This window comes from Bombus bifarius, unplaced genomic scaffold (genome assembly GCF_011952205.1).
Source record: "Bombus bifarius isolate JDL3187 unplaced genomic scaffold, Bbif_JDL3187 scf7180000007977, whole genome shotgun sequence".
In the NCBI taxonomy this organism is placed as follows: Eukaryota; Metazoa; Arthropoda; class Insecta; order Hymenoptera; family Apidae; genus Bombus; species Bombus bifarius.
Genome location: NW_022884362.1, coordinates 4,233,717 through 4,260,447, shown reverse-complemented (window position 1 = coordinate 4,260,447; position 26,731 = coordinate 4,233,717). Strand labels below are relative to the sequence as shown.

Sequence of the window (26,731 nt, the reverse complement as noted above, 5' to 3'; positions counted from 1 at the left end):
TTCACGTATCTGGCTTCTAGTGATTCGACATACTTACGTAGACTAGCGGATTAGCGGATAGTTATTGAATATCGAAGTACTATGGTACGGTTTCGAGCGGTGTCCTCAAAAACTTCCGTACGTACTTTAAAACGAATGAAACGTCGCATCAAACAAGCAAATAATAAAATTCTGCAATAATATATCAGGAATAAAAAAATCCATACAATGAAAAGCGTGTGTCTTGTTGGCATTGATATTATAAATTCCAAGTGACGAGTACAGAGAAATAAGATGATAAGGATACGTCAAATTTTACATTTTTTATAAAGCGACAGTTTAATACTGCAATATATTTTTAATCAATCTTATTTTACCATTATTTTTCTACTTGATTTGGGATTCAACAAGCATTTTTCATTCTCTTTAGTGAGTGCCTGTCATAATATTAAGATATCGAAAGATATTCAAATATCGTAGATATGAAAATACTGCTTGTCTTGGTTTTATACTTTTGACTGGAGCTAACAAGATCTTTCCATTTTCAGCTGTTTTGTGTTAAAACGTTTATTAGTCATAAAGTGACATTAAAATAGAAGGATCGACAAAAATATACTTATCACGCTTTTACGTGATTTTCAAATATGAAGGTAATTTATTTCAATAGAACTTGCATATTTATATTATACTGATGATCAAATACACTTTGAAGAGTAATAATTAATAACGTAATGTTTCGTGAAAATTTACATTTTATTTTCGTCAGGCGATAGAATACCATGTCATTATATTTTGATACTCTTTTACGGAAAGTATTGTATAAAGCGCGTGATTGATGAAGCGTTCCTTGTTTTAACTGACACATTCTAAATGGAAAATAACGTCGTATTTGAAAACCCGTATCGATCATCGTGTACCAAATTGATCGTCACCACAAGCTAGATCGAACAAACATCTACGTACTGTCATTGAAAATCTAATCTAATTTCCTAATAATCGTTATATTTTACACTTCCTAAATCTCCTTTTTTATCTTATTTCATACCTTCGATATAATTGTAGGTATTCTGTACAATTGTTGCTGCAATTCAACATAATTGTCCGTGCTTTGAAGTTCGTTTTCTTTTATCTTATCATATTATAATGTTACAAATTATTATTAGACAAATTCAGTGGATATTACGAACGTTATATCTCCAGTACAGAATACCAAACCTACGCATATGTCTTAAGAAAAAATCATAGGAGCGTCAACTGTACATTATATTACGTATGTTCCATGCGACAATTAATTTTCGTTCTTTCAAATTATCTCAATTTTAAACATTTCTCGAACCATTTTATACGCGATACGAGATACGCGCTTCGAAGAACGCTTGACGTGAGCAGGGAGTCTTGTAATGAGCTTACCCACTGAAGAAGCCTTATGAACACGATCCACAACGATATAGAAGAGAAAAACTGGCAACCAGTTGGCGACGGTCTTTCCATGTGCCACGACACGAAAATCCAGCGAGCAGAAAAGTTGCGTGAAAATTCAACGTCGAATCGTGTGATTCACTGACCTTTGCTCGGTGATCGACAGGAAGCTGATTTATCGCGGTGAGTTCTCACGCGATCAAAACCTCTCGCGTTCAGGTAATTTAGTTTCGGTGGACTTCATAAAGCATGTCCAACTTTTACATTGAATCGGAAAAGAGCGGGAATGAAAAAAAAAAAAAAAATACACGCGGTGAAGGATGATCGTCCAACTGTAAAATATCGTGTTCGCGATGCCAACTCACCAGCTATGTATCTCCAATGTTTCCATTCTTGTCATATGATAAATTTCGTGATTTATGGTTAATGATTGAGGTAGGATACCGTTAATAGAGTGATGTAATGATGAGATAAATAAATATAACACGAATCTATGGAGTAAAAGATGGGTGAAGGGAATAAATAGTAATTTTAATTTGAATCATAATTTGAGAGACTGAATATTGTGCGCAAAATTTCTTCTATTATACTGCTACAGAATGGAGTTGGCTACAATTTCTTTATTGAATTTTTCTTCGTAGTTTATTTGAAATTATCTACTGAATTCTTCTATTTTTACCAATAAAAAATAAACACCTACATAAAAAAAAATAGATAACAATATATATCATAGACAGATAAGTATATTTTTAGTCGATTGCACGTGGAAAAGAGACAGATAACATGGATAAAAGTCTTATTAGATTAAGTCACTTTTTAAATATACAATCTTAAAAGATGCCATTCGAGAGATTGTTCATTTATGCAACGCATCAACGCTAACTTTCGGAGGGCAACTTTAAATCACGTTTAAACGGAGCAAGGAAGGGACGAACCAGTTTTAAACCCATGGAGGAAAAATTTATCGGCCTGCACTTGCCATCCTACTTATACGAAAACAAGCTTATATTTATTCATGAGACAATTACAATATGCTGATCTAGTTGCGATGCAATTTCGGGGATTGAACTCGCACTGGCCTACGATATTTCGTTTACTACGAGTTTCGTAAAACCTTAAATATCATTTGAACAGGCAGAAAGGAATTAAAGGAGTTAAAAATAATTTTACAGATAAGATAGAACGACAACATTGGTCAGTCGTTCAAGTAATCACGATTTTTCAACTTTTAGCGAAACAATTTATTTCTATTTTAGCATCTATGGTATCAGATCAATGTTCAGACATTTTTCAAAGCACGGCGAGAAAATTTCTGATAGTTTTGTAAAAAATATAAATTAAAGATTACAAAAATAAAACCTCTTATTCTATTTTATAATAGATCTTCCATTGGATAAAGAAATGTGTCATTCTGATTAGAACCAGTCGTTAGCATTTGATGGAAAATTACTGTGTCTTAGTTATATCACCTTGGAAGCAAAAATGCGATATTAAAATAACGATATTCTTGTAAATTATGTAACATTAAATTCTAGCAAAGCGATCGATACAAAGATGTAAAGGTCTATAAGGGATAAAAGAAGACAAGAAACGAACGATAGACATAGTATTGTACCGATGAAGTCTTATAATTGTCTCCTAGTTAACAACTATCTATTTTTGCCAGCGGCAGTCCAACTTTTGCCATACATTATGCAAGTTTCAACAGAAATAATGAAAGAGCAAACTTCGGTAATTAGAAGCTCAATAGAGAAGTCCAAGTTTTAGAGAAGAAACAAGGCCGTGATAAAGTGTGGGAATTCTGTTTTAACCAATACTATACCGACATTTCACACCAACGTCATAATACAATTTTCAACACTTGTGCCTGTGTGCCTATGCTAATTTTGAAATCATATTACTCTTGAAATTTTCTATAAAATTTTGACATTATTTACTGATTACTTTTTTAAACACTTTATGGGAACAGGTTCGGAGATGATTTATAATATATTCTAATCGTTTACACGTATACTGCCGCAGATAAGTATTTAAACACATCGACATTCTTTTTGTAAAAATTTTGTTTTTTCTTCCTTGAAACAATATCAGAAGTTTCTTAAAAGCTTCTCAGCTCTATTATCAAATCTCAATTAATTGTAAACAACAATTTGATAAAACAATCCAACTTCTTTGAAATGATTCATCTCATCCTTAATAAAGAAAAACCACAATACAAAATTGTATTTACTCATTTCTGTAACTACTAATGGAGTTAGTGTATTATAACGATAATGTTCAATGTTCTAAGAAACACGACTTGCTACACGAACTAACAATTGTAATAGGAAATGTGCTCTATTTAAACATCTCTCTATATAAGGAAACTTCTCCAAACTTACAAAATACTTTCTACTTTATAAAAATACAAAAAAATACCAAACAGCCTAAGTTTGAGTCTAATCTAAAAAACGAAGAATGAATTATGTATAAAAAAGAGTGTTGTCAGACCATTCTATTGCATTTGAGCACCAATTAATTAAAGCTAAATACAATTAAATTTAGTATCGTTTAATAGTATCCCCGTATATGACTACAAAAATTTGAAATTATGAAAATGAAGCGTAGGACCGGATTAAAAAAACGTTTCATTGGAAAATAAGGACGTGTGCCAGTACTTTTTGTAGCCACCGTAGATTGCTTTCTCGAGTGGCGAAGAACACGCGTGGCGCAGAAATGGATGCTTTCGTTGTTCGACTGCTTGTCCTAAAACCTGCACGTGTTTAAGAGCTATACATACATATGTATTTTCCACGCGGCATTACACACACGCAAGTAAATTACGCGCATACATCGAATGACGATCGTCGCGCGCTCGCTCGAGCATTCGTCTCTTCCGTACGTGCCGGAATGTCTGAAATATCCTGCCTCTATCGGTGCTGTATGCGAAAGTTAATGCGTGTGGATCGTCTAACATTTCGACGACAACAGTACGGATGGGCGTACTCAAATCCAGTTCATTTAGTCTGCATCGAAACCATTATGCCGTCAAATGCATGGACGCGATACCGCAATTTTACAACGATTAGAGGAACTCCATTATGGTAGAATCGAAAAGATGGTGGGAATATAATTATTCCGATGTTGAATACTTTAACATGATATTTGAAACGTATTTGGTACATCTTTAGGAAGAGATGATTACAATCGTTGCGATTCTTGAATTCCGATATTAAATTATACAGGGTGGTTGGTAACTGGTGGTACAAGCGGAAAGGGGGTGATTCTACGCGAAAAAAGAAGTCGAAAATATAGAATAAAGATTTTTCATTTGAGGCTTTGTTTTCGAGAAAATCGACTTTGAATTTTAGCTCGGTACGCGTGCACTTTATCACGTCTCGTAATAACGGATCGTTGTCTCGATGGAAAAATTAAAAAAAAAAAAGAATTAAAAAAAAATTTTTATTCTATATTTTCGACTTCTTTTTTCGCGTAGAATCACCCCCTTTACGCTTGTACCACCAGTTACCATCCACCCTGTATATTAAATTTAAAGAATAGTATGAAATTAATCGTCGACTGATTTTCATTGGTTTCGTCATTTTGAGGGAATTAGAAAGATAGAAAGGTAGACTAGATATTGTCTATCGTATAGGTAGAGTAGAGGATTAGAGAGAATATTATAGAAGATTATACGTAAGTATCATGAGCAATTGTGATTCGTATTATTATGGTTAACACGTTTGCTACCATAGTAAATTGCCAACACAAATCGTGTTTTGTTTCTTGTGCTCTTGTACGATATAATTTGATTACAAACAATGACTATCTGAAAGAGATTTGTTCCGTTTTCAAGTAAACACATGAGTTGTATATTCATTTATTTCACAGCTGATCAAATTTAAATTAATCGTAATCCTTACACACGTGACGCTGTTGGCGTACATGGTAATTCATTATTCACATGATGGTTCATATTCCATAAACATCACGTCAGTACATCAATTGAGAATTTCTTAATCGAATACCGTGTTTCATTAATATTTATTTTCAAACCACGAAATGACGAAATCAATTCTTTAAAGCGATATGTCAAATTAAATTTTAATTACACACGAATGGAATTAAATAATTTAATAAATTGAATTTTTCTGTTCATATCTTTTTTTTATATTTTCAATAAATTTGCTTCTTAATTTTAATGATGCAACAAAACGTCAGTAATAATTGAATCGACTACTGCTTTTTTATTGCGTCAATGTTTCATTCCAATTTGGAACAAAAACGATAGAAAGGAAAATTATGAAGACACTAAAAATGTTAAACTTACTGTCCTAGTTGTCGATACAATAAGACCAAGTGAGCACATGAATGAGCACAACAGTGAACTAAAAACATTACAATTCCATTTTTACTGTGAACCCCTCGGCTTCTAAAGCAATGTATTTTAGGCGCGCTTACTATAGATACGCAGGAACTGTACTCCAGAAAAGTGATGTCCAAAATTAGTGTTCCATGTGATATTTCTCGTGAAACTTGAATCAACAAGAATAATTTACAGTACGATAAAAATAGAATGCTATTTCAAAAGCGAAAGCGTGTATCTATCTAATTTTTGTCTGCAATTGTTAAAAATGGGAATTTTATAAGTTTCAGATGCAATCCACATAGAAGCGATGAAAAAACGCGGCAATTATGAAAACAAAGGCGGAAAAGGACGGCAGAACGAAATGAACGGCCCGGAAGACAAGAAAAATGAGAAAAACGATGTTGAAAAGGACGTGGATAATCAAGGATTCAGCGAATGGTTAAGATCTAACAGTGGTCTCGAAATGATGCGACTGTTCGTAATCGCCAATTCGATTTTAGTTTTTGTCACGATGGGATTTCCAAAAATGCAGGAAGCTATAAGTATTCTAAAGGAATATTATTTCGGGGAAACGGAATAAGCGGAAACTTTTGAGCGAAACTATTCGCAAAATTTGAGAAAAAATCTTGGACGAAGTTTGATATAGTAGAGAGAAGTTAACGATACTACAATCGATATATCTAACGCATTTTCTTGGAGTAATTCAGCGTTTATAACTACACGCTGCAAATTATCCTTTGCTTTCTGAACATGAACTCTAGACGTACGCTCGCATTAACGTAACACGTAACATGATTCAACATCAAAGAGCTACAGAAATATTTATTTTACCTTGTTTGTACCACAGTATCAAGTATCTATGTATCGATTCTCTAGGTCATAAGGTACTCTTACTCAAACTTCCTAAAAGTATTCCATCGCTTACATTACAGTAGACCATAATCATGGACATTTTATCACAGACCCTTCATAAATTTTAATAAGCAAAATATCAATCGTTAAATTATGCGCATTCTTATTATTCGTTTGATTTACCACGAGCAATATTTAGCAATAAATAACGCTCGGGTGTGATCATGCTGGGATTGATCTTTCGCGGCGTGTTTCTCATTGGTATACTCACCTGGTACAGCACCAGCGTGTGGAAAATGATCGACAGTTACTTCAGAGACCAGTTCCGGAGCTACTTGGAGGAAGAGTATCGAAAGAATCCGCGAATGAGGTCCGACGTACAAGCTGACTCGGTCGATAAGACCAATTCCGAGGTTACCACGCCACACCCCGATCCGCCTGTGGAGCCATCGCGGGAGATTCTCGAAGCTGTCGAAACGATTGCGCGTGCGGTCGAAGCTGCAGAAAATGATTCTGTGGAAACGAATGGGGAGCCACAGGTGACAGGTGGCACCAGTGAAAACGAGGCCGCCGCAGGGGGATCTACCGATAAAAATGCATTCCTGGGAACTGTCGCGGAATCGGAGCTGGAAAGAAGGAAGTCGACCGAGAATGAACAGGATTCTCGACAACCTATTAATCACGACGACCGTGACCTCGAACGTCGCGAGAACGACGATCGTCATCGATCAGTCTCCCGAGTGTCTAAGAGCACGGTTAAGAGAATCAAATACGACAGGAAGCTGGCCATGTCTAGGGACATTTTACGCGAGAAGCAATTACCCAAAAGACGAAACGTGAAGACGATCACGTTCAGTGAAAAGGATTTTAAGTCGGTCATCGGCAATCACGTTTCCAATGATGATTTTTGGGAGTTCGAGGAGGACGCGGATGAAAAAGAACCACTAGAAGGTATTTTGGTTTCCGAGCTACCGTTCAAACCTAGAGCGGATATAGGGGATTTGGACAGGGTCACTGCTGATGAATACTGTCCCTTGAGCTTGGAAGATGAAGCGTCTTGCGATGAAACGTTCAAATGGCCTTGAAGTCTTATAATGTTGAAACGTAGATAAATTTAAGAGGCACGTAGTAGTTATAAATTCTGTTCGTCCGAATCAATAGTGGAAAAAACTTGATTGTTAAAGTTCTGGCTTTCGAGTATCAACTGTGATCTTTCGGAAGAAATATACCAAGTTTCGCTAGTATTGCAATTAGGTTCAATGACACGCTCGTACCGAATACCAGCGTTAAAAAAAGAAAAAAAAAGGAAAAACAGAGAAAAGATAATTCATTAAAAAGGACGCGGAGATTTCAATTCTGATAATTATATTATATAGTATGGTTTACGACGAAGTTAGCTGTAATGGTCGTAAAGTTAGAGATATTTCTTTCAAAAGAATACAGCTTGCGCTTGAAAATTTCAATTTTGCTAACTGAACGACATTAAGCTGTGTATACTTCAAATCTTCGATATCAAATAAGCGTCAATTTTGAGTTGATGCATTCAAAGATATACTAATGTTTACAACATATCTACATGTTATATATATGTTTAATAACCCTTTCAGTGCTTATTAAAATAATAATATGTGGTAGAAAAAAGAATTATTCCAATGATTTGAACTTTTTGTAAATATATCATGAAAGTAATTACTTCTTTCATGATACAGTACAAGATTAATTGTGTATACGTCTACATTATTGTTTATATAATATCTCGTTTCTTCGATGATTTTGTTTTCATCTACTCTTTTATGTGTATCCACGACATAATAAAATTAATTTAGATATAGGTAACACATACTTAAAAAGTATATTATACTATAGCACCATTATAAATAAATGGTGTATATATATATATTTCTTCGAATATCTGTTAGAATGTTGCAAATATTTCATTCTCCCTCTTTTTCTCGACATAATAATATTAATGTAAAAATAAACATTACTTATTTCACACGAGTTACGAAAACAGAATGTTGCTATTTCTATGCTCGCCATTGCAAGCATTATACGCTCGTACATCTTTCATGTTGCTTGTATGGACCAAGTACTCAAAGGATTGAAGACATAAACAGTTGAGAATTCTATTTTGACAGCTTCAGTTACTTTACCGATGTGCCTAATATCTTCGATCGAGCTTTATTATAATTTTGCAAATTCTGCCGGTGGATTAGCTCTGACAAAAACTGCAATGGTCTAAAATAAATGTCATCGATGAACAATAATTTCACGGCATGAGACGTGGCCGACTATTTTTCCCGCTATCTGTAAAAATCGCTTCGTAAATAAGAATATAGACATAATACGTCGACGCTATTGACTTTTTGCTCGACTGAAGAAGACTCGACAGGAGGTTGCAAAATGTGCCCCGTCACTATAAGCGTACACCTGATGCAATCCTCCTGCGAACAAACTTCCAAGCTACATAGCACGTGAAAGAAGTTACCTTTTCTGAACTTTAACGCGATAAACGATATACTACTGCCCCGTCGATTAATCATGTGCAAAGCATTACGGGGAGAAACAAAAAAGCACGATGATCTGGGTCAATGTTAACTGTTTGCTTCATTACGAGTTTCTCGTGTCGACGATACATCAAGGGTATGAAAGAAGGGTTCAAAGGCTTGAAGAAAGAGCGAAAATTGAAGAACGTAAAGAAGAAGATAATCAGCTTAACATGAACCAATTAAAACATAATAAAAAAACCGTATCGTTTATAGAGACAAGAAAGAATATACGACTGGTGTTTCTTTGGTAACTTAATTGCCCTCCGTAACGAGGAAGACTAAATAGGCAGTAAGTATAAAAAGATTGATAATTTATAAAAGCATGGGACGATAAATCGTGTAAGATTTGGCCTGGTTTCCTCGCGGAAGCGTCTTACAATATAAAATTCATAGAGCACGGAACAGAGGCAAGAAAGGATCACGAGGAGAAACAAAATCGTTGAAAAGAAACTCTCTGTTCTATTAATCCTTCGTATACAGGATTTATCCAGTTCTTTAATTGCAATTCAAAAGTAAGCAAGTCTTCTGATACGTTCGAACAATAGGGCACAGTGTACATATTATAATCCTTTAAAGTTTGATATTTCATGAAACAATTTGTTACGCCGGGCCTCTCTGCCTGGCCCAGGTCACACACCGCGGGCCAGACGGACACCAGATGTCCGCTTTTCCGTACGGCGTACCCTCAATATCCTTAAGCACCCGTCATAAACCCGAGTCACTTGCCTGCAAAGGTCCTTTAAACAAAACAAACATCTGGTTCTGAGGAATTTCTAAACACTATTGTCTACCACGGCTGGACAAGGGAAAGTTGGTTTTTCTCACGCACGCTGCAACTTTCCTCCCACTAACCACTTTCTCTCGAGGGCAGTTAAGACCCTTCGTTTAACCAATTAAAAACGAAGCCTATTCCCTCACTCTCCTAAATAACATCGGCACCAACAAATCCGATGGTCCCGTGCGCTAGACACACCCATCCTTAGCTTTCTTCGGACACAGCATCGTCACTCAGCTTCACTTCTTCTACATCGTTGGAAAAGTCAACTACTAAGTATACGCTAATGCCCAACGGGGCAGTTTAAGCATAACGCGAGAGTCGGTCTCGGTATTGTCGAGCATACATTTCCTCTCCTAAATCTCATAGTGCTACGTCCACTAATACACTAAATCTAATTATAACAGCCCTGCTCTAACGCACATATCTATCTTAGCTTCGTGCGACAAGTTGTTAATTACTTATTTCTCTACGTCAGTGTAATCTAAGTGCTGGAAACATATAATTTATAATTCTGTGAATCACAGGGTTATACAACCTCAATCACCCCTATTATCTCAACGGAAATCAGGGGATCGATCAATTCGTGGTGTCGATTGTTATAATCGTAACGGGGATTTACGACCCCCGTTGACGTCTCTCCTTGCGATTACGTCTCCCCGCGATTGGTCGAAGAAACACAATTTCCCAAACGATTTCATAAAGAAATGCATCCTATCAATCGCGCTAAAGACTCTACTTAAAAAAATTAATAAATTAACGATATGAAAGAATTTTGATATTGATATACGTATAGAATATAAGTTCTCGTATCTATGCTGAAGAATATTAAAAGTCTTCCACGTTTGTTAAAATAAAGAACAAAATTGAAGTATAAAAATTGAACGAATCACAACAAGTTTAGCTTTTCATTAAGTTCTTAATATAATTACTCTTAATTAGAAAGTGTACGTAACAATTAATCACAAATCGGTCGTTCTCGCATTCAGATACCAAGAGTTGATTCCATAAAGCGGTCACACGATTACTATATCAATTCTATTAATATACTTTCCATTATAAACACACTCTCGTGACCGAGATGGCCTCAAGAATCAAGGTCACAGTGATGTCCTTTGACCCTGAAATTGCGGTCTCGTATAGGCGAAACTAGGCAGTTGATGTGAAAGTACAGAGAAATTTGCAATTTATGGACTATGCGCGAGCTCGCGGTCGCCAGAGAAAACGAATCTTAACGACGAAACGCGATGTATGAAAAGTTTCCGTTTATATCTTGTTCGTTCGCCTCGTTGCAGTTCTTTCGCTCGATAAGCTATCGTGCTTCCGTGCATTAAGATATTGTTGACCGGTTAATGTCATACTGCTGTATGCCAGTGCATATTATTGTATGACCTGAGTGATGATATTGTTCTGCTCGTTTATGAAATATTTTTTATGGGTCGTGGTATGGCTATTGTGGTTATATTGTTCTATGTTAGTTTAAATTTTATGTAAATATAAATATCGTTATCGCGTATTATAATGATTTTGTGATATCTTGTAAATTATTCGCGTTTGAACCACACAAAAAGAGTACATTATAAGAAACTTCCTAATTTTCATAGAGGAGTTTTAATATTCGATGCGTTGTCTATCTTATCTCACAAAAGTTATCTTTCTTCTTTGCTTTGCAATATGCATTTTAACGAACATGTATTTTATCGTGCTTTTTAAAATTCTAAAAGAATTGTTTGTCATAGCATGAAAATAATGTTATTGTTTTTTTAATCATTACACATTTGCATTTTCACTTACGTGATATTAAAATCATCCTTATAACATAAAGTAAAATTAAAATTAGATTATTCATGTAGATATACTTATCATGTTTTTCTCCTGTGATCTTCGTTCGTTAACTCTGTCAGGAGTGTGGAATTTGCGTGAAACTGAAAGCAAGTCGTAACAAGCTTTCCAGCTTTCTAGGAGAAGACTTTAATTTTGTCCAATCTATGCCCATTTAAAAGTAAAAAAGCTTTAAAATAAATAATAAAATAAAAATAGTAAATATATGATGCGGTGACCGTAGCAAAATTTATGGGAGCCCTTGTTCTGATATTATTTACAAAAATATGAATAATTAAATAGTGTTTCTGCGTTTTACAACTCGAATGTATTGCCATTTACGCATTAAGAATTAAATAAACAATAAAAACAATTTATTCTATTTAATTGATACATCACTTGCGATTTTGTTTCAGAAATGTATGACTCATATAAATTCCTGCGACCCGAAATCGAATGTAAATTTCTAGCGGAATGAGCTCAATATTACGTCATCATCTCCATGGAGTGACTTTGAAACTATAAGTGTCTAGTAAGCAACTTGAAGTCTCAATTATGGTCAGATACAAATTACGTGCATTTACGTAGCTTACCGCATAATTATCATCCCTTTGATGCACAAAATTGTAATCAATCAATCACGATAACATAAAACACGATCGTGTGATTTTAAATACGCTTCTCCAGCAGCAAAGCCTATCGATAATCCTTAAATGCAGCGCTACAAAGCTTAAAAATTTCAGTTGAATTTACTGCCTAATAACAAGATTTATTAATATTAAAATCCATAATGAGGATTCTGCATCGTCAAATATAATACATCTTACGTAATGTATACCTGAACATGATACATAGTACATATAATGAACATTGTACCTAATGTCGATAAAACGTCCAGCTTGCTGTAATAAATAACAAACGTGATGTTTGAAAAAAGGAGAAGAGAAAGAGAAAAGAAAAAAGCACGAATGATTACAAGATCCAATTACATACCTCGATCACATCGTTTAATCCATGCGTTCATTTCGCGCAAATTAACGAGCCCACGTAAAATTCGCATCGTTGAACGCAACGTTCCATTTTCCGGCGAAACCGTTTCACAGTCGACATTGAAATTAATGATTTACTAACGGGCATCCGAGGCAACGGTTAATGCAAATTAGAGCACGGATAGCTCGACGCGCTAGACGTGAACGCAAATGCATTAAGGAAATTCGCTCATTATTATTCCACGGAGAAAAGGCTCACCGCGCGAAGGTCGCCTAAACAGCTACTTTTATTTTTACAGATCATCTTTAGAAGTCAATTAAAATCAAACAACGATAACACCGATAATTACACGCTTACAAATTGCCGTATTTTAATTTGAAAGACGGGGTTACGAGATTCATGGAACCCTTGTTTTTACGCCAGAACAATTTAATCGCTCACTTCGTTCTGTCGGATTACGATCGGCAATTCGATGCCTTTAAAGAAATAATTAAGTCCTGAATTTTAACGAATAGGTGTTCGTGATCGCACTTGCATGCACTCGCATGAGAGTGTAAAATTACATTCGACAATGTTTTCTCGGATGTGTAGAACCAGCTGGACGTTGAGAATAATTAGATGCAAGAAGAATATCATTCGTTGCGTTTAAATAGCCGCGCGTAAAAGTAATTAGAAAACATATTTATCGCCAAAAGAGATGGAATATTGGTTTGATACTTTTGTTTTAAATAAAAAATTAATTTTTGTTTCTGTTCTATGTTATGGCTGTAAAAAGATATAAAAAAAGGTATACTATTTATTTTCTATTTCTGAAATTACATTTCATTGCTGCAACTACTCTCTGTATACAGGATCGATTATATAGATACTAAATTCGAAACTAATTATCGTGTCTTTAAACAATGAACCTAATTGAATCACGATATCGAAGGTTTATTTTATTATAGTAAACAACGATTATACATTTTTAAATTTGCAGTAGATGTAATAATTCTGTATCTCGATACATATTTGTCAAGAATGATTGTTCCTCTTTTTACGAGATAAATAAGGAATGACCGATAAATCACGAATGACTTTGATAAAGGTTTCAAGACGTTCCATCGAGGCATTAGTCAAACTAATTTACATTCGAATGCAAACAGCGACGAGTGTGGCTAAAAGAGGTAACGTCCGTGAACGTGTGCAGCATATCGATGTAACTTTTTTACCTTTATGGAAATGCACTTGGAAACATCACTTTTAATATATTGTTAAGTTAAAAGTGAGTTGAGTAAAGACGAAACTGAACTATAACTAAATAAATATTTTCAATAAAATAATCGGAAAATGCAATTTTACATAAACAACCAAATATTATAATAATTTGTGATGTCACATGAGCTAAACGTCGTGTTTTGTACAATTGAGTTTTTAAATGACAAACAAATGGTTTATACCAAATATATGTATACTTTTTATAAATTTATAGTCGTTTGATATATGAGTGGCAATTTATTATTATTTGTTATTACTGTTAGGTGACAAAATTCGAATTATGTTCACTTGAGTAAACATAATTCTTTCAATTTCTCTATGATACACCTATGGTACCTTTATCAATATTTTACGTTCTTATAGTACTGCAGCAAGTGTGGCAACAATAACAAGTGCGGATTGTTTTTCCACGTAAATTGGGCTATTGATTTCCATCTGTCATATGAAGGAAAGAACTACAAAAAAAAAGAGAAAAAAATATAATGGAAAGATAAATAAGAAACATAGAGATACTGCAATGAAGACGAATCACACGAGTTTTAGAATACTCAAACAAAAAAAAAAGTATTGATTTAAATATATTGAGATAAGCAGAATTTTTGATAAAATTCCAAATTTATACTACTTATATATATTTTTTCATTTTACGTCCTAAATACGATTTATTTTTATTTTTCAAGTATTTTAGTATCTACAGTTGCAACAGTTGCCTGGTCGTCACACGTTATACTAACCCAATTACAAAAAGAGTAGACAATTTATACGAGCATTGAAACAATACTACTTTTTTAACAATGACAGATATTTACCTTTCCCTGTTGCAACAAAGAAATTCCTTAAACGTCTAATAACCAGAGAAAAAAAAATTGTTAATTCTGAAATACGATATCCATCCCTAGTTTTCTCTACATTCTTACAAGAATCAATTGAAGTATATTCCTTCGCGAAGAATGTTATCGTTCGCGAACTTTATAATTTTTGTTTCAATTATGGTTCCATGAAATTTTTTTCCACTCTCGCTTTGATTTCAATTAGAGAAAGGATTTTAGTATCGAAAAAAAATCATTAGCATACAACTCGAAATCATACTTGAATATTGATATTTTCCTCAAGTTTAAGAAATTTCCTAACGATAGTATCGATTCGATCGAAAATGAACCAAAGAATGCAGCAAAGTAAAGCACGCATTTCTCATGCTACTTTACACGCGTATTTTGAAAGTGTCACGATACAAAATAATTCAAAGAATTGCCAGAAGAATTAAAATTAGAACGTCAAGATCGTTGAAAAAGAATTTCAAATATAAAAATGAAAAGTTACAAGAATAATATTTGGCCATTGTCCTTTAGAATCTACTTTTTCGCTAATCTTACGCGTTTAAATAAATAATTCCTTTAAGATTCCAAACAACTTTTCGCTTCTCCCGAAAATCTTGTTCAAGCCGTGTCATTTTGAAAATACATGTACGATACGATATTTCTTTGCCTCTCTAATAGAACGTTTCAAACGTTAGCCAATAAAATATTTCAAGACAGAAAAGTGATTCGAAGTTTAGTATATACTTGTACGGTAGGTATATTTGAAAGGTAAAAACAAAACCTGGACATTAACGGACAACGTGCATTTCCAAGATGCACGCTATCATGGCATAATGACACGATAAAGCTCATACGTTTCCCTAAGTATCAATTTACATTGAAAATCATGCGCGATACACCAATAACGTTTCACTGGCGCTAGTAGAAAAAACCAACGAGAAGGAAGAAAACGAAATGTAATCCATAGTGCGATATAAGGCAAAATGACCAAGTGCGAAAAATCGCACTGTATTGCTTCGCAATTATGCAAGACGGCCAGCAATGCATGCACGTGTGTACATCACTTTACGTACCTATCCATGTCCATGGTCAACGTGTTACATATAGGACAGGTGCAGGAAATGCGTGTCTGTAGCCTCAAACTATTTCTTACCGGAACATGTACGTTGAGAAGTAAGAAATACGACCTGGACCAATCATAAATGATAAATCCATTATGCTTCACCGTGGAAATAAAGCTGCACTCTACTTATACATTTTTGTTCTATTTGCAAAGTTTAATTTAACAATGATTTTCCGGTTGGTCATTTGTGAAATCGATTCCGAATAAAGAATTATGAATTATTCGACTGATTTATGTATCTACTTGCTTATTCGACTTTTTCATAGCAATTTATATTTACGGTATAACACGTTTAATTTCAGGCTTACCGTTCGCACACGGAAAATAGCTGAAGCCATCCGTAGCCTGGAAAACGATTTCTGTAAAACGATCGCGCTCAACTTAGTTGTCTCGTCGAGTTTGTTATGTAGCGCACACCGCAGCAACGGAAAGATGAAAAAAACTTGCCATGAACGGACGAAACCGTTTCCTAGATAACTGAGAAAATACACCGGCAATGGCCTCGTTACGAGCAACGACGATTTCTCGCGATCGCTTCCCGCATGCTTTGATCCCGATCAATCGTTTTTCTATTTGTCTCACGTCTTCGAGTAATTACTCGAGTCACAGCAGGAAGCATATAACGATATAATTGGTACATGTATTGTAAATTCTAACAGCACTTTCCACCTGACGAAAGAATGAATATTGATCGTTTTAATAATGTATGTGTTGGTTAAAAAGGATAATTTGTTACGCAAATTGTCAGTTGTTCGGTTAGCGCGAGATGAAATAACTTCGTGTCACTAAAATAATCATTTTCCTGCATAATTATTATTTTATACAACTAGGTAGAATTTCTTTCTTATGTAATGCGTTAACTGACCCATCTTTCAACCAAAAGCTCGTACAATCATAGAATTATATTTATATATTACACTTTGTATCTTAATATTCTCAATATTTTACATTTTATATTTGGCATTTTTTACGATCAAAGACGCAATTTTTGAAATTTTTCACAACTGCAATTTAAAACACGTAACGATACTTCAATCTAAAGAGAAAATATCTACATTAATTGCGTCCGCTTGAAGAGATAAACTTCACCTTTCAATCTCTTTATTACTATGTGTTCCTTTTTCCCCTGTCACTTTCTCTTCTTCCATTAAAACAATTCTCATTGCCCAATTATAAGACTAAATTCGTTCCTACTTGACTGAGTAAGTAAACGTAAAAATTCGACGGAGACCACAGTAGACGTTAGACGCAACTGATAGAAACTGTTTCAGTGCATTAGTTTCTCTTCCTAATTGCACACTTCAATTCTCGAGTGTACTTCTCAACATAATGTTCGCTTTAAACCGAAACATAACAGGCATTCCATTCCTATGCAACAAAAGAGCGTTCACCGCGCCGAATGGATTTCTCTTTCGATACGCGAATTTTAATATCGTCGTTACTCAAGTTGCGTACGAAAATGCGTACGTATGTACGTACACACGGTTTTAAAGCACGCGTCGTAACAACTGCAACTTTCTTTCCTTCGTTTTCAACCGCGTATAACTCGCTGAAGTAACTTTCACGATTTGACAGTTTCGGAATGAAAATGAAGGAAACAAGTGCGATATTAATAATCGACGTTTCAAGGTTGACAGAGCACTCGAAAAGATATCCCGCGTCTCATTCATAGTCATTGCGGAAATTATGCAAATGATCCATGAAACACGACATACTAATTAACTAGATCGCTGGCAGAGAAAACCTTCTCACTTTCTTTTTGTCGTTGCTTCGTCCCGAGCATATTTTTCTTCTCTTTTGTAATTGGATCTAACGCGTGAATGATATTGGATTGGCAACTAAGTGATTACGGATTTTGTCATCAGGTGGACAAAATCCGCAATCACTTAGTTGCCAGCCCAATACATTACAGAAGCTTTATCATCTGAACTACTCGTAGAAAATGCAGTTTGAATGTACGAATTTTTATATTTTTACGTCTTCGTTCTTATATTGCTTTCTTTTCAGTAAGGATAACTTTAAGAGATTCAATCAAACGTTATAATCGCTAAAACTTTCAAAAAAGCATCTCTAGAAAAGCAATCTGTTCAAAGTATTGTAATTCTCCAAGTAAACTGCTAAATATAGATGTTGATATGATTGTAAATAATGAATTGGAAGAAGGAAAAGGATTATATTTGTCTGGAACTATCTTGTAAATGTTAATATTAAACAGGAAGAAAAACTTTTCAACGAAAATGTAAACAATAATTTCCCCGAGTTTCTATTTTCGACGCTCAACTTTTTTTTATGAAAAAAATTTTCTGTTAATTCGATTATCGATCGATAATATGTCGACAGTAATAATTGCCCAATAATCAATCGTTTCGTAATAATCGAGGATCCACTATACTACAATACATTAAGGAAGGATTTAAATTTCACAAAAATGTACAATTTTTGAAAAAATATGTTTTTTGTTGATTATGCTACTGCTTACTATTAATATTAATATTTGAATTCGTAGCTTAAAACAAGTCTAATTACCCATAATACATTAAAATAAATCGATCGTTCCGTTTTAATTCTAATCTTCTAATAAATCGAGATTCTACTCTGCTACACTGTACTATAGAATTCTACTGGTAGAAAAAAACACACTTATCTACTCAGGTATCATATGTAAGCAAGTTTTAGAGAAAGCGTGACAAATTCTTAAGACTCGCAATATAGAAATTAAATTCTCAATCGATATCATTTTATGATCATATAAATCAATAATGGTTACTTCGTTGTATGTAAAAAGACTGGCAGTTGGATATTCCTTTTTGTACAAAATAATCAATAATATCCATAATTTACTACCCGTTCTTGCCAGAACTTAAGTAGATAATGTATATGTATAAGATTTTATGCTCCACTTAAATTATTCGAGAGAAAATATTGTATATTTCGTTATAACACGATGAACAAAAAAGTAGGAATTTGGTGATCCGATAAGACTATTTGAAGACCGAATGACTGAACTCTTTTACGCCTGAATTCCTCCATCAAGGAAACAGTGAGTATGAGATTTGTGACAATATTTGTGATCATATACCGTTAGTACTGCGTTTGTCTGACTATAAATTCGAAAGTTCATGTATATTTAGTTATAATCTGTTCGAACTCGTTAAACAAATATAATAAATAATATATAAAATGCAACGATAACGGGAGAAACGTGTGATCGTTGTAAAGATTATAATTGTGCCCTATATTTCAACGAATTATGGCAATTCCTTAGTTTTAGACCTCGTAAATCCTTATCTTTACAATTACGTAAATTTATTTATCCTAGATTTTTAAAAATCTGGTGTATTTGTTATTTTAAATAACGCGCGAACTAAGACAATTGTGGAATGTTTTTATTTTAAAATGTCTGAAATAAGAAAATAAGAAAGCGGCATTTATTGTGTAATAATCTATCACTAAACATATACAGGCACTTTTACAAGGATTAATATTGATAATTTTTATGCAAAATGTGAGAATGATTATGTATAGTGTCTATCATAGCACTATCATGTTTGTTACAGTGAATTGGAACAACCCGTTCATCACAGATTAGTTTTATCTGTTTTATCTTTACACTATATTACTATATTTTTACCTATACAATATTTATACTACGCTATATTTACCTGTTCTTACACTATATCTAATAATAAAATATGTTCTTATTGTAAATAATAATCGTCTCAGGTTTGTTCCTTCTTTCTTAACCAAGCACATTATTTACGTATGTATATATCTACTCATTTAAAATAAAAACTGAGCTAATAAAATAAAACTAAATTGATCTTAAAGCGTCACATATGTGTATCGCTATCAAACAAAATGTTAAATACTTGAAATATAATCTGACATCTATCAAAGCAAAATGTTAAAATTAAGCATTTATAGTATATTCAGGTACACTTAAATATTTAAGTATTTCTAGCATTGCACAATCAGTAGGTAAATTAAAGTATGCTCTATGAATATCCGGAACGTATCGAATCGCAGCGCGTAACTGCGAAACGAAACAGCATATCGAAATTGTTCATTCTGTAGCAGATTTGAAACAGATTTGAAAGAAATTTCTGCTGTGGAACTGTTCGTGTTACGCCAGACACGGTCAATCATCTATTTGTACATCCGGTAAAAGTCACGAGCATTGGTGCCATTGTCAAGCAAAATGAATATCCTTCTTTCATCAAACCTGAATAAATGTATGTACGAGTGAATCATAATGTCCAGCTTAGCTTCGAGTACTGTGTTGAATTTTTCATTGATATAGCCGTATTCTCTTAGATTTAACATGGTTTCCTCTCCTATAAATCATAAGACTCGTAATATTGCGAACAGTGAAATGTATAAGTGGTGAATGCACAGAAAACCGATTTTTTTAAATAACAAGTCCTTAAATTCTACGTTGATGTATCTTTAAAATCATATATTCGTCATCGTTGCATTTTTAACTTTTTCTTAATTTCTAAATATCTATTATTAAATAAAAATTCTTCTAAATCGATAAAAAAGTCTCCGATATTAATACAAACAGCAAAGATGCATGTATAAAGAGCAAATGTATATAATAAATAATACACGTATAATAAATAACACGTGCAAGTTTGCAAATAAGGCAAAGTTTTTTAACAAAATTGAAATTAACAGCCGGCAAATTTCACAAGAACGTAGCAACTGCTACTTCTAATCATTAATTTTCCACTAATTTGTATCACTGGCAAAATAATACTATATAATTACTACAAATCTGACGTTTCTTATTAACAATAAATAGCATGAGTATCTTTTTCCTAACTTATATATAATTCTCTTCTTCATAATACCCGTTAAGGTCACCAGAAATAATGGTACAAAACTACTTTTCAAACCATAAAATGATCAACCATTAACTAATGATCAACTCGATTAAACTAATCTTCCACATCCGAATAATTTCAAGCGACGAACACACTATCATTCACGTAATTCAAGGCCTCGCTTCCATGCAATTGAAAATCGATCGAAACGGGACAATGATCGTCTCGTAAAATTTGCGGAAGACCGTAATGAAACCGAACAATCAACGATCGTCTCGTAAAATTTGCGGAACATCGTAATGAAACCAAACGATCAACGATCGTCTCGTAAAATTTGCGGAAGATCGTAACGAAACAGAATGGATCTATACGCGCATAGTACAATCTCCTATGGTTAATTACATCAAAACTGGATCCTTTGAAAGTTCGACTGGCAACCTGTTGCTCGTGTTTCTGCGATCACTAACACTTACATTCTGCAATGAGTCTATATAGTATAGTATAAGATCTATAGTCATGAAATTCCTGCTTGCTTTTCTTGCGATATTTCACAGAAGCGTGATTGCATTCTTCTTCATATCATTGGTCGTGTTTATGGTTCGATGCATTGACCAACCACGTTTCGAAAAAAACATTCCACGAGTCCACTGCAATCTATTTTTTTCTAAATTTGCGACAGTTTCTTTTTTTTTTAATCATTTATACGCGACCCAAATGCGCGCAACTGTTTGTAAGTGACGTGCAGAAGTTTCCAGCCAGACAGAATGTATTTGCTATGTATTCCAAAAGATATCTGAAAGACTTGTGATTAATTTCTAGAATTTAGCTTATGTTTAATTGAGACACGATGGAGACAGATATAAATATAAAGAGTCGCTGCGATCCCTTACAAATTATAAGTTAATACGATACAAGTGAAATAATAAGTTTAAGATAATAAATATAAACATATACATGATTTTGTACGAACATTCTAAAATACTGCTCTATCATATTATCTCTTATATCGTCTATTTCCTTTAACTAAATACAAGTGAAAAATGAAAAATAATTTTCTTCCTCTATCTTTAAAAACAACCAGAAACTACGCATTTCAGATGAAACATACTTTAAAGTACATAGTTTTAGTTTGACAATGGTTATCTTCAAACAGAGTAAAAGTTTCAATTTAGTCAATAGAATCGCCGGATTTAAATTCAGTTAAATATATATGAAGTTGAAACATTACATAAATAAGCTGGAGCATTCAAGCATCATAGCATTTTTCAAATCATAAATAAGGATGAAATAAAAAGCTTTCTGACTTTATCATTGCAAAACGCATAACTACAAAATATTAATAATGATTTACGACCCGAGTCATACTAAAACTGTTACATTATCACGTAAGTAATGTATAGACATCTATAAAATAAAATGACACAGGAAACTTTTGAATATCCTGGTTTTCCAATTTTGCAAGTAAAGTAAGGCGTGTTCATGAGTTATACCATGTTGATAAAAATCTGTTATGTATCGTTTTTAAAATATATAATGGAAAGTCTGACTGAACAGAAATTTATACACGCCACTGTATAACCAAATGGCTCTACGCGACTCGTTCTATACAATAAAAAAATAGTTCTCAGCATTTTATTACATTTTCACATAACTATACGAAATCCTGTCGAGTTTATACTCGACTCTTTACTGACGAACGAAAACCAAAGTACGTGCAAGCTGTATTTCCATGTAATCAGCATAAATACCCTTTCTCCCGACATAAATGTAAAACAAGATGTTCCTTTAGGGAACGTATGGACTGAAAATTAAGTAGCAAACGAAACTTTGAAGAATACTTAAGGGCAAGTAAAAGTGAAAATACAGAGCCAACAAGAGCTTTCTTCTGTTTTTCATATAACTCAAGGATGTGAATTCTCGAATATAAACTTGCAATGATTTTATAAATTATTCATAACTGCAGCACAGTGTAAACGCGCAACACGCAATAAAAGATCATATTCTTGCTCGAGCACGTGAGTTACCCACTTTCGTTAAGATTTAGGTCTTGTAAAACTCCGAATGGAATTTTCTTGCATTTCAAATAGGGGAGAAAAATTAGCATTGAATATTTAGGCGATTTATACGATGTCTAAATTTACCAATGCTTATTTTTGCTAGTTAGAGCTGTACGTGTAATAATATAAAATTTATTTCTACAATAAGGAAGAGCAAATAAGTATATACAAAAAGTAACGAAAATTTTCATATTGTGTAATAACGCGAAGAAATTTTAATTATAATTTAAAATTAACGATAATCTCTCAAGAGATACAACGATAAAAGTTACAGTTGAATTAAAATTTTTCTATAACAAATTCTTCAGAGTAATAATAGGTTCATATCGTCATAAAAGAAATTTTTATTCTTCTCACTCTACAACTTTAATCTATGGTTTTTAGAGATGCAAGTGTATCTTATCTTATTTCATTCATGTACATTTCCGTGATATCGCTTGGAGAAGGAAGTACAGGATGCTCCAAAAATGATAAGTGCAATAATCGCTACACTTTCACTACAATATCGTTACATTAAGAGATGATAGTAAACTACAAATAAAATACAGTGGAAATATCGTTGTAAAATCAATTCGAACGTAAATGAATTTACACGTGTTATTCACGACCGAACGTACACGTGTTATTCCCAAACGGATTCTTTTCAAAGTGTGGAATATCGACGTGATAGGCATTCGATTACAAAATCTACACACGTTACGTAAAAGCGCATAACGTGTAATGCGGGTCAAATTGCACACCGAAAATCGAGCACGTATGAATGCAACGGTACCCCTTTTAATATTTACGGAGCACGTTTCAGACGGATGTCACTAGACATTTCCTACGAGTCTACATTATTCGAAAGTCTAGCACAAATATGCATCAACGACAGGCACGAAATAATTTAAAACGCTGGGGATACGCGATACAAACGCTCCAACCGAACTGTTCCGAAAGAAAAATACAAATCATGAGAAACGAACTTATTACGAAACTTCTAAAAATATTTCTTCCCTAGATGGAAAATTAAATATGGCGCTATATAAATCTGATGTAAACGTGATTTTAATACAACTATATGAACAGGGATATTAAAACTACCGACCAAATGAAATATGAAATATTATATACATATTACACATGTATATATTCCTGTATAATATGACATTCTCACTGGGCAGAAAAACATGTCACAAGATATACGAACTAGGACATTTGATTTATAGAAGATATGAAATAATGAATGCAGATATGAAATTTGTATGAAACGAAAAGATGTATTACGAAATATTTGAATAAATAGATCCATGTGAATCTGACGTGAATCTGATATGAATCTGGTATATGTAGACGAAAACTTGTTTGATGTATGTACGTTAGAAATGAACGAATAATAACATAAAGTTTCTCCTACGTGCAGAGTTACATGACAAAATAATGGACTGAATAGTTCTATATGATCTCTAACAAGAAAAGAAGTTTCTATTAGACAATATATATATGTATCACAGAACATTTTGAATGATCGAACGTCCAACATCCAAAGCATCTTACAGACGTAGAATATCGACACGACGAAAAGATCGATAAAGTATTCGATTGAAGTACTTGAAAAATTTCATACATATTTATCAGGAGAAAGAAACGTGACGCGAAGTCTCGCGATAACAGAAACGAAGCAAACCTGCGAGGGAGAGCGCGCGCGGAAATATTGGCCCATCACTACCTGTTGCAGAGGACTATAGTAGAAACACAGCAGGATCCCGGAGAGGTTCACATTCTAGAAAGGGGGGCCAGGGAGGAAGAGAGACATGCGCCGGCACGCATCGTTTAGAAGTGAAAAGAACCATTTTTGAGGCCCCGACTGGATTCGGATGCCTGAACCCTTCAAAGGAGCGTATTGTTCGTGGGCGAATACGCAGCACACTCCAGCCCACCGTAAGGTAATATCTATGAGGGACAGTCACGTACAGCCCTAACCTAACCTCAAATTCGCGGGATCGTTGTAGAAAAACAGTGGCACTCACCTCGACGTTCGTTCTTCCCGCGTTATTTCCCGTGCGTAACAGCGTCTTCTTCATTCATCGAACGCGACGTTTCACAGAAATCACCGCACCACGCTCGTGTCAAAACACTCCGGTACACTCGCGTCACCGCGGCGCATAATTTCCACTGTTTGAAAAGCTCGCGGCTAAAAGCACGCAGGAATTCACCGTTCCCTCGATCGGTCGTCCCTCGCCACTCGCACACGCTTTCAAAGACACGAAACCGCGCGCTTGTTTCGTTCACGTGGCTCGGTACAGACCTCAGATAAATTCGAAACGCGATCTCAACGACAACTTCGACTACGCTTCCAAACGTAGAGATGAATGTGACAGAAACACTAACTAACCGATGTGTTGCCGTTTGACCTGTCTCTGAACTGACCAATCGTCTTGCAGGTAGTACGATACGATGTTTCTCGCTGAATGGTGGGGGAGAAAACAAGAGGGAAAAAGACCACCTGACGCGCAACCTTTTGGGGTCTGGTAAAAGATCCAATGGGGACCGGAGGGGGTCCTTTGCTGGGTACTTGGGACGTACGTGTTCTTAACCAATGGTCGGTAAAGTAACATGCGTTTTATTTTTGATCTTTGAAAAAATTACTTCGTATCTGAACAAAAAATGCAAAAGGAAACGTGTTTTTAAAGATATTGATAGTGATAATGTTTTAGAAATGAAATAAGATATTAGAAATAATAAACATCGCAAGCTTAGAATATGAAAGCTTTGCTAATCAAGTATATATGTACATACGTGGCGTATTGTATTATAAACAAATGACAGAATAAATATATCAAAAATTCTAGTTTGTTCGTCATCTGGGCACAGACGAGATTCTCTTGTCATTTTGGTGTGACATACGACAGTATCGACTCAGTCTAGAATGAGATTGCAACGCTAACAGTGGTCAATTTCTACAATATTTATTCTTCTTTATGCTTATAGACCGAGTAATTTTTTTCTAACAGTAAATATTATAACAGGAGGATAAGAATAAACCGTAGAAATAGTAAAAAAGGTTGGTTTAGATATTTGTATCCGACTTATTTTTTTAACGACTCTAGTACAACGCTATTTATATATACATATAGTAATAGAAACAGAAATACAAAATAAATTTTTATCAAACAGATGTTTGTTTTTGGTTGGTGCCATTTGGGCAAGGTCATACAATTTTTTCCATGTTTAACTCTCTATGGTCAAGTAACAAATAACAATCTATAATCACAAATGTTTTTTTTTACTTAAGTAGGAATGATTATAGGACTGCGGATGCTTATGCACATTTATATTTTTATGAACATAATTAAAAATGAAATCGAGGTGGGAAATTGTTTTACGTACTAAATATTGTAGAAAGCATTATGCTTTGAATATCATAAATAATAAATGCATAAAAATCCGTAGTCTAATAGTTATATCTTTTTTTATATTGAAAAACTTTCAGTATAAAATCTTCTATAAGATAAGTAGATATTTTAGGAATAAATATCGCAGTTCGAATTTATAAAAATCAATAGTTAAAATAACCAATTAAAGTAACAACAATATATGTCGTCTATTTCACGTGTATGTACATTAAATGATTCATTTCCTCTCAGTATACTTATAAATAAGTCACTTATAGTAACATTTATAGGAAATGTTTGTTTATATCCAAAATATCTAAAAATATATGAAATAACCAAAAGATAATACTCATGATAATATCTAAGGGATGAAGCAAAATTTGTCCTTTTGGTCCCATTCTTTTACTATTGTAGTATTCATAAAACTACGAAATTGCATAGAAATCTACAGTCTACTTATAAGAAAAAAGAGAATCAGCACCAGTATATTTCAACGATGATATTGAAATTATAGCACTTTTCTTAATTTCACAAGCAAATCGT

At 34.0% G+C, this 26,731-nt stretch overlaps 2 protein-coding genes across 3 annotated transcripts in view; one reads left to right on the top strand and one right to left on the bottom strand.

Moving 5' to 3' along the window:
- Positions 1-25,215, bottom strand: part of LOC117204030 — a 149,277-nt gene extending 124,062 nt beyond the window's left edge. For both annotated transcript variants that reach the window (XM_033441027.1, XM_033441028.1), the window contains exon 1: positions 24,824-25,215. The gene's annotated coding sequence lies outside the window, so the exon portion shown is untranslated. The remainder of the gene's footprint in view (positions 1-24,823) is intronic.
- On the top strand, positions 1,430-8,226 carry LOC117204031. The gene is made up of 2 exons (XM_033441029.1): positions 1,430-1,581; positions 6,034-8,226. Exon 2 carries the CDS (start codon positions 6,823-6,825, stop codon positions 7,681-7,683), a length of 861 nt encoding a protein of 286 aa, XP_033296920.1. The 5' UTR covers positions 1,430-1,581; positions 6,034-6,822; the 3' UTR covers positions 7,684-8,226.
- Positions 25,216-26,731: the final 1,516 nt, after the last annotated feature.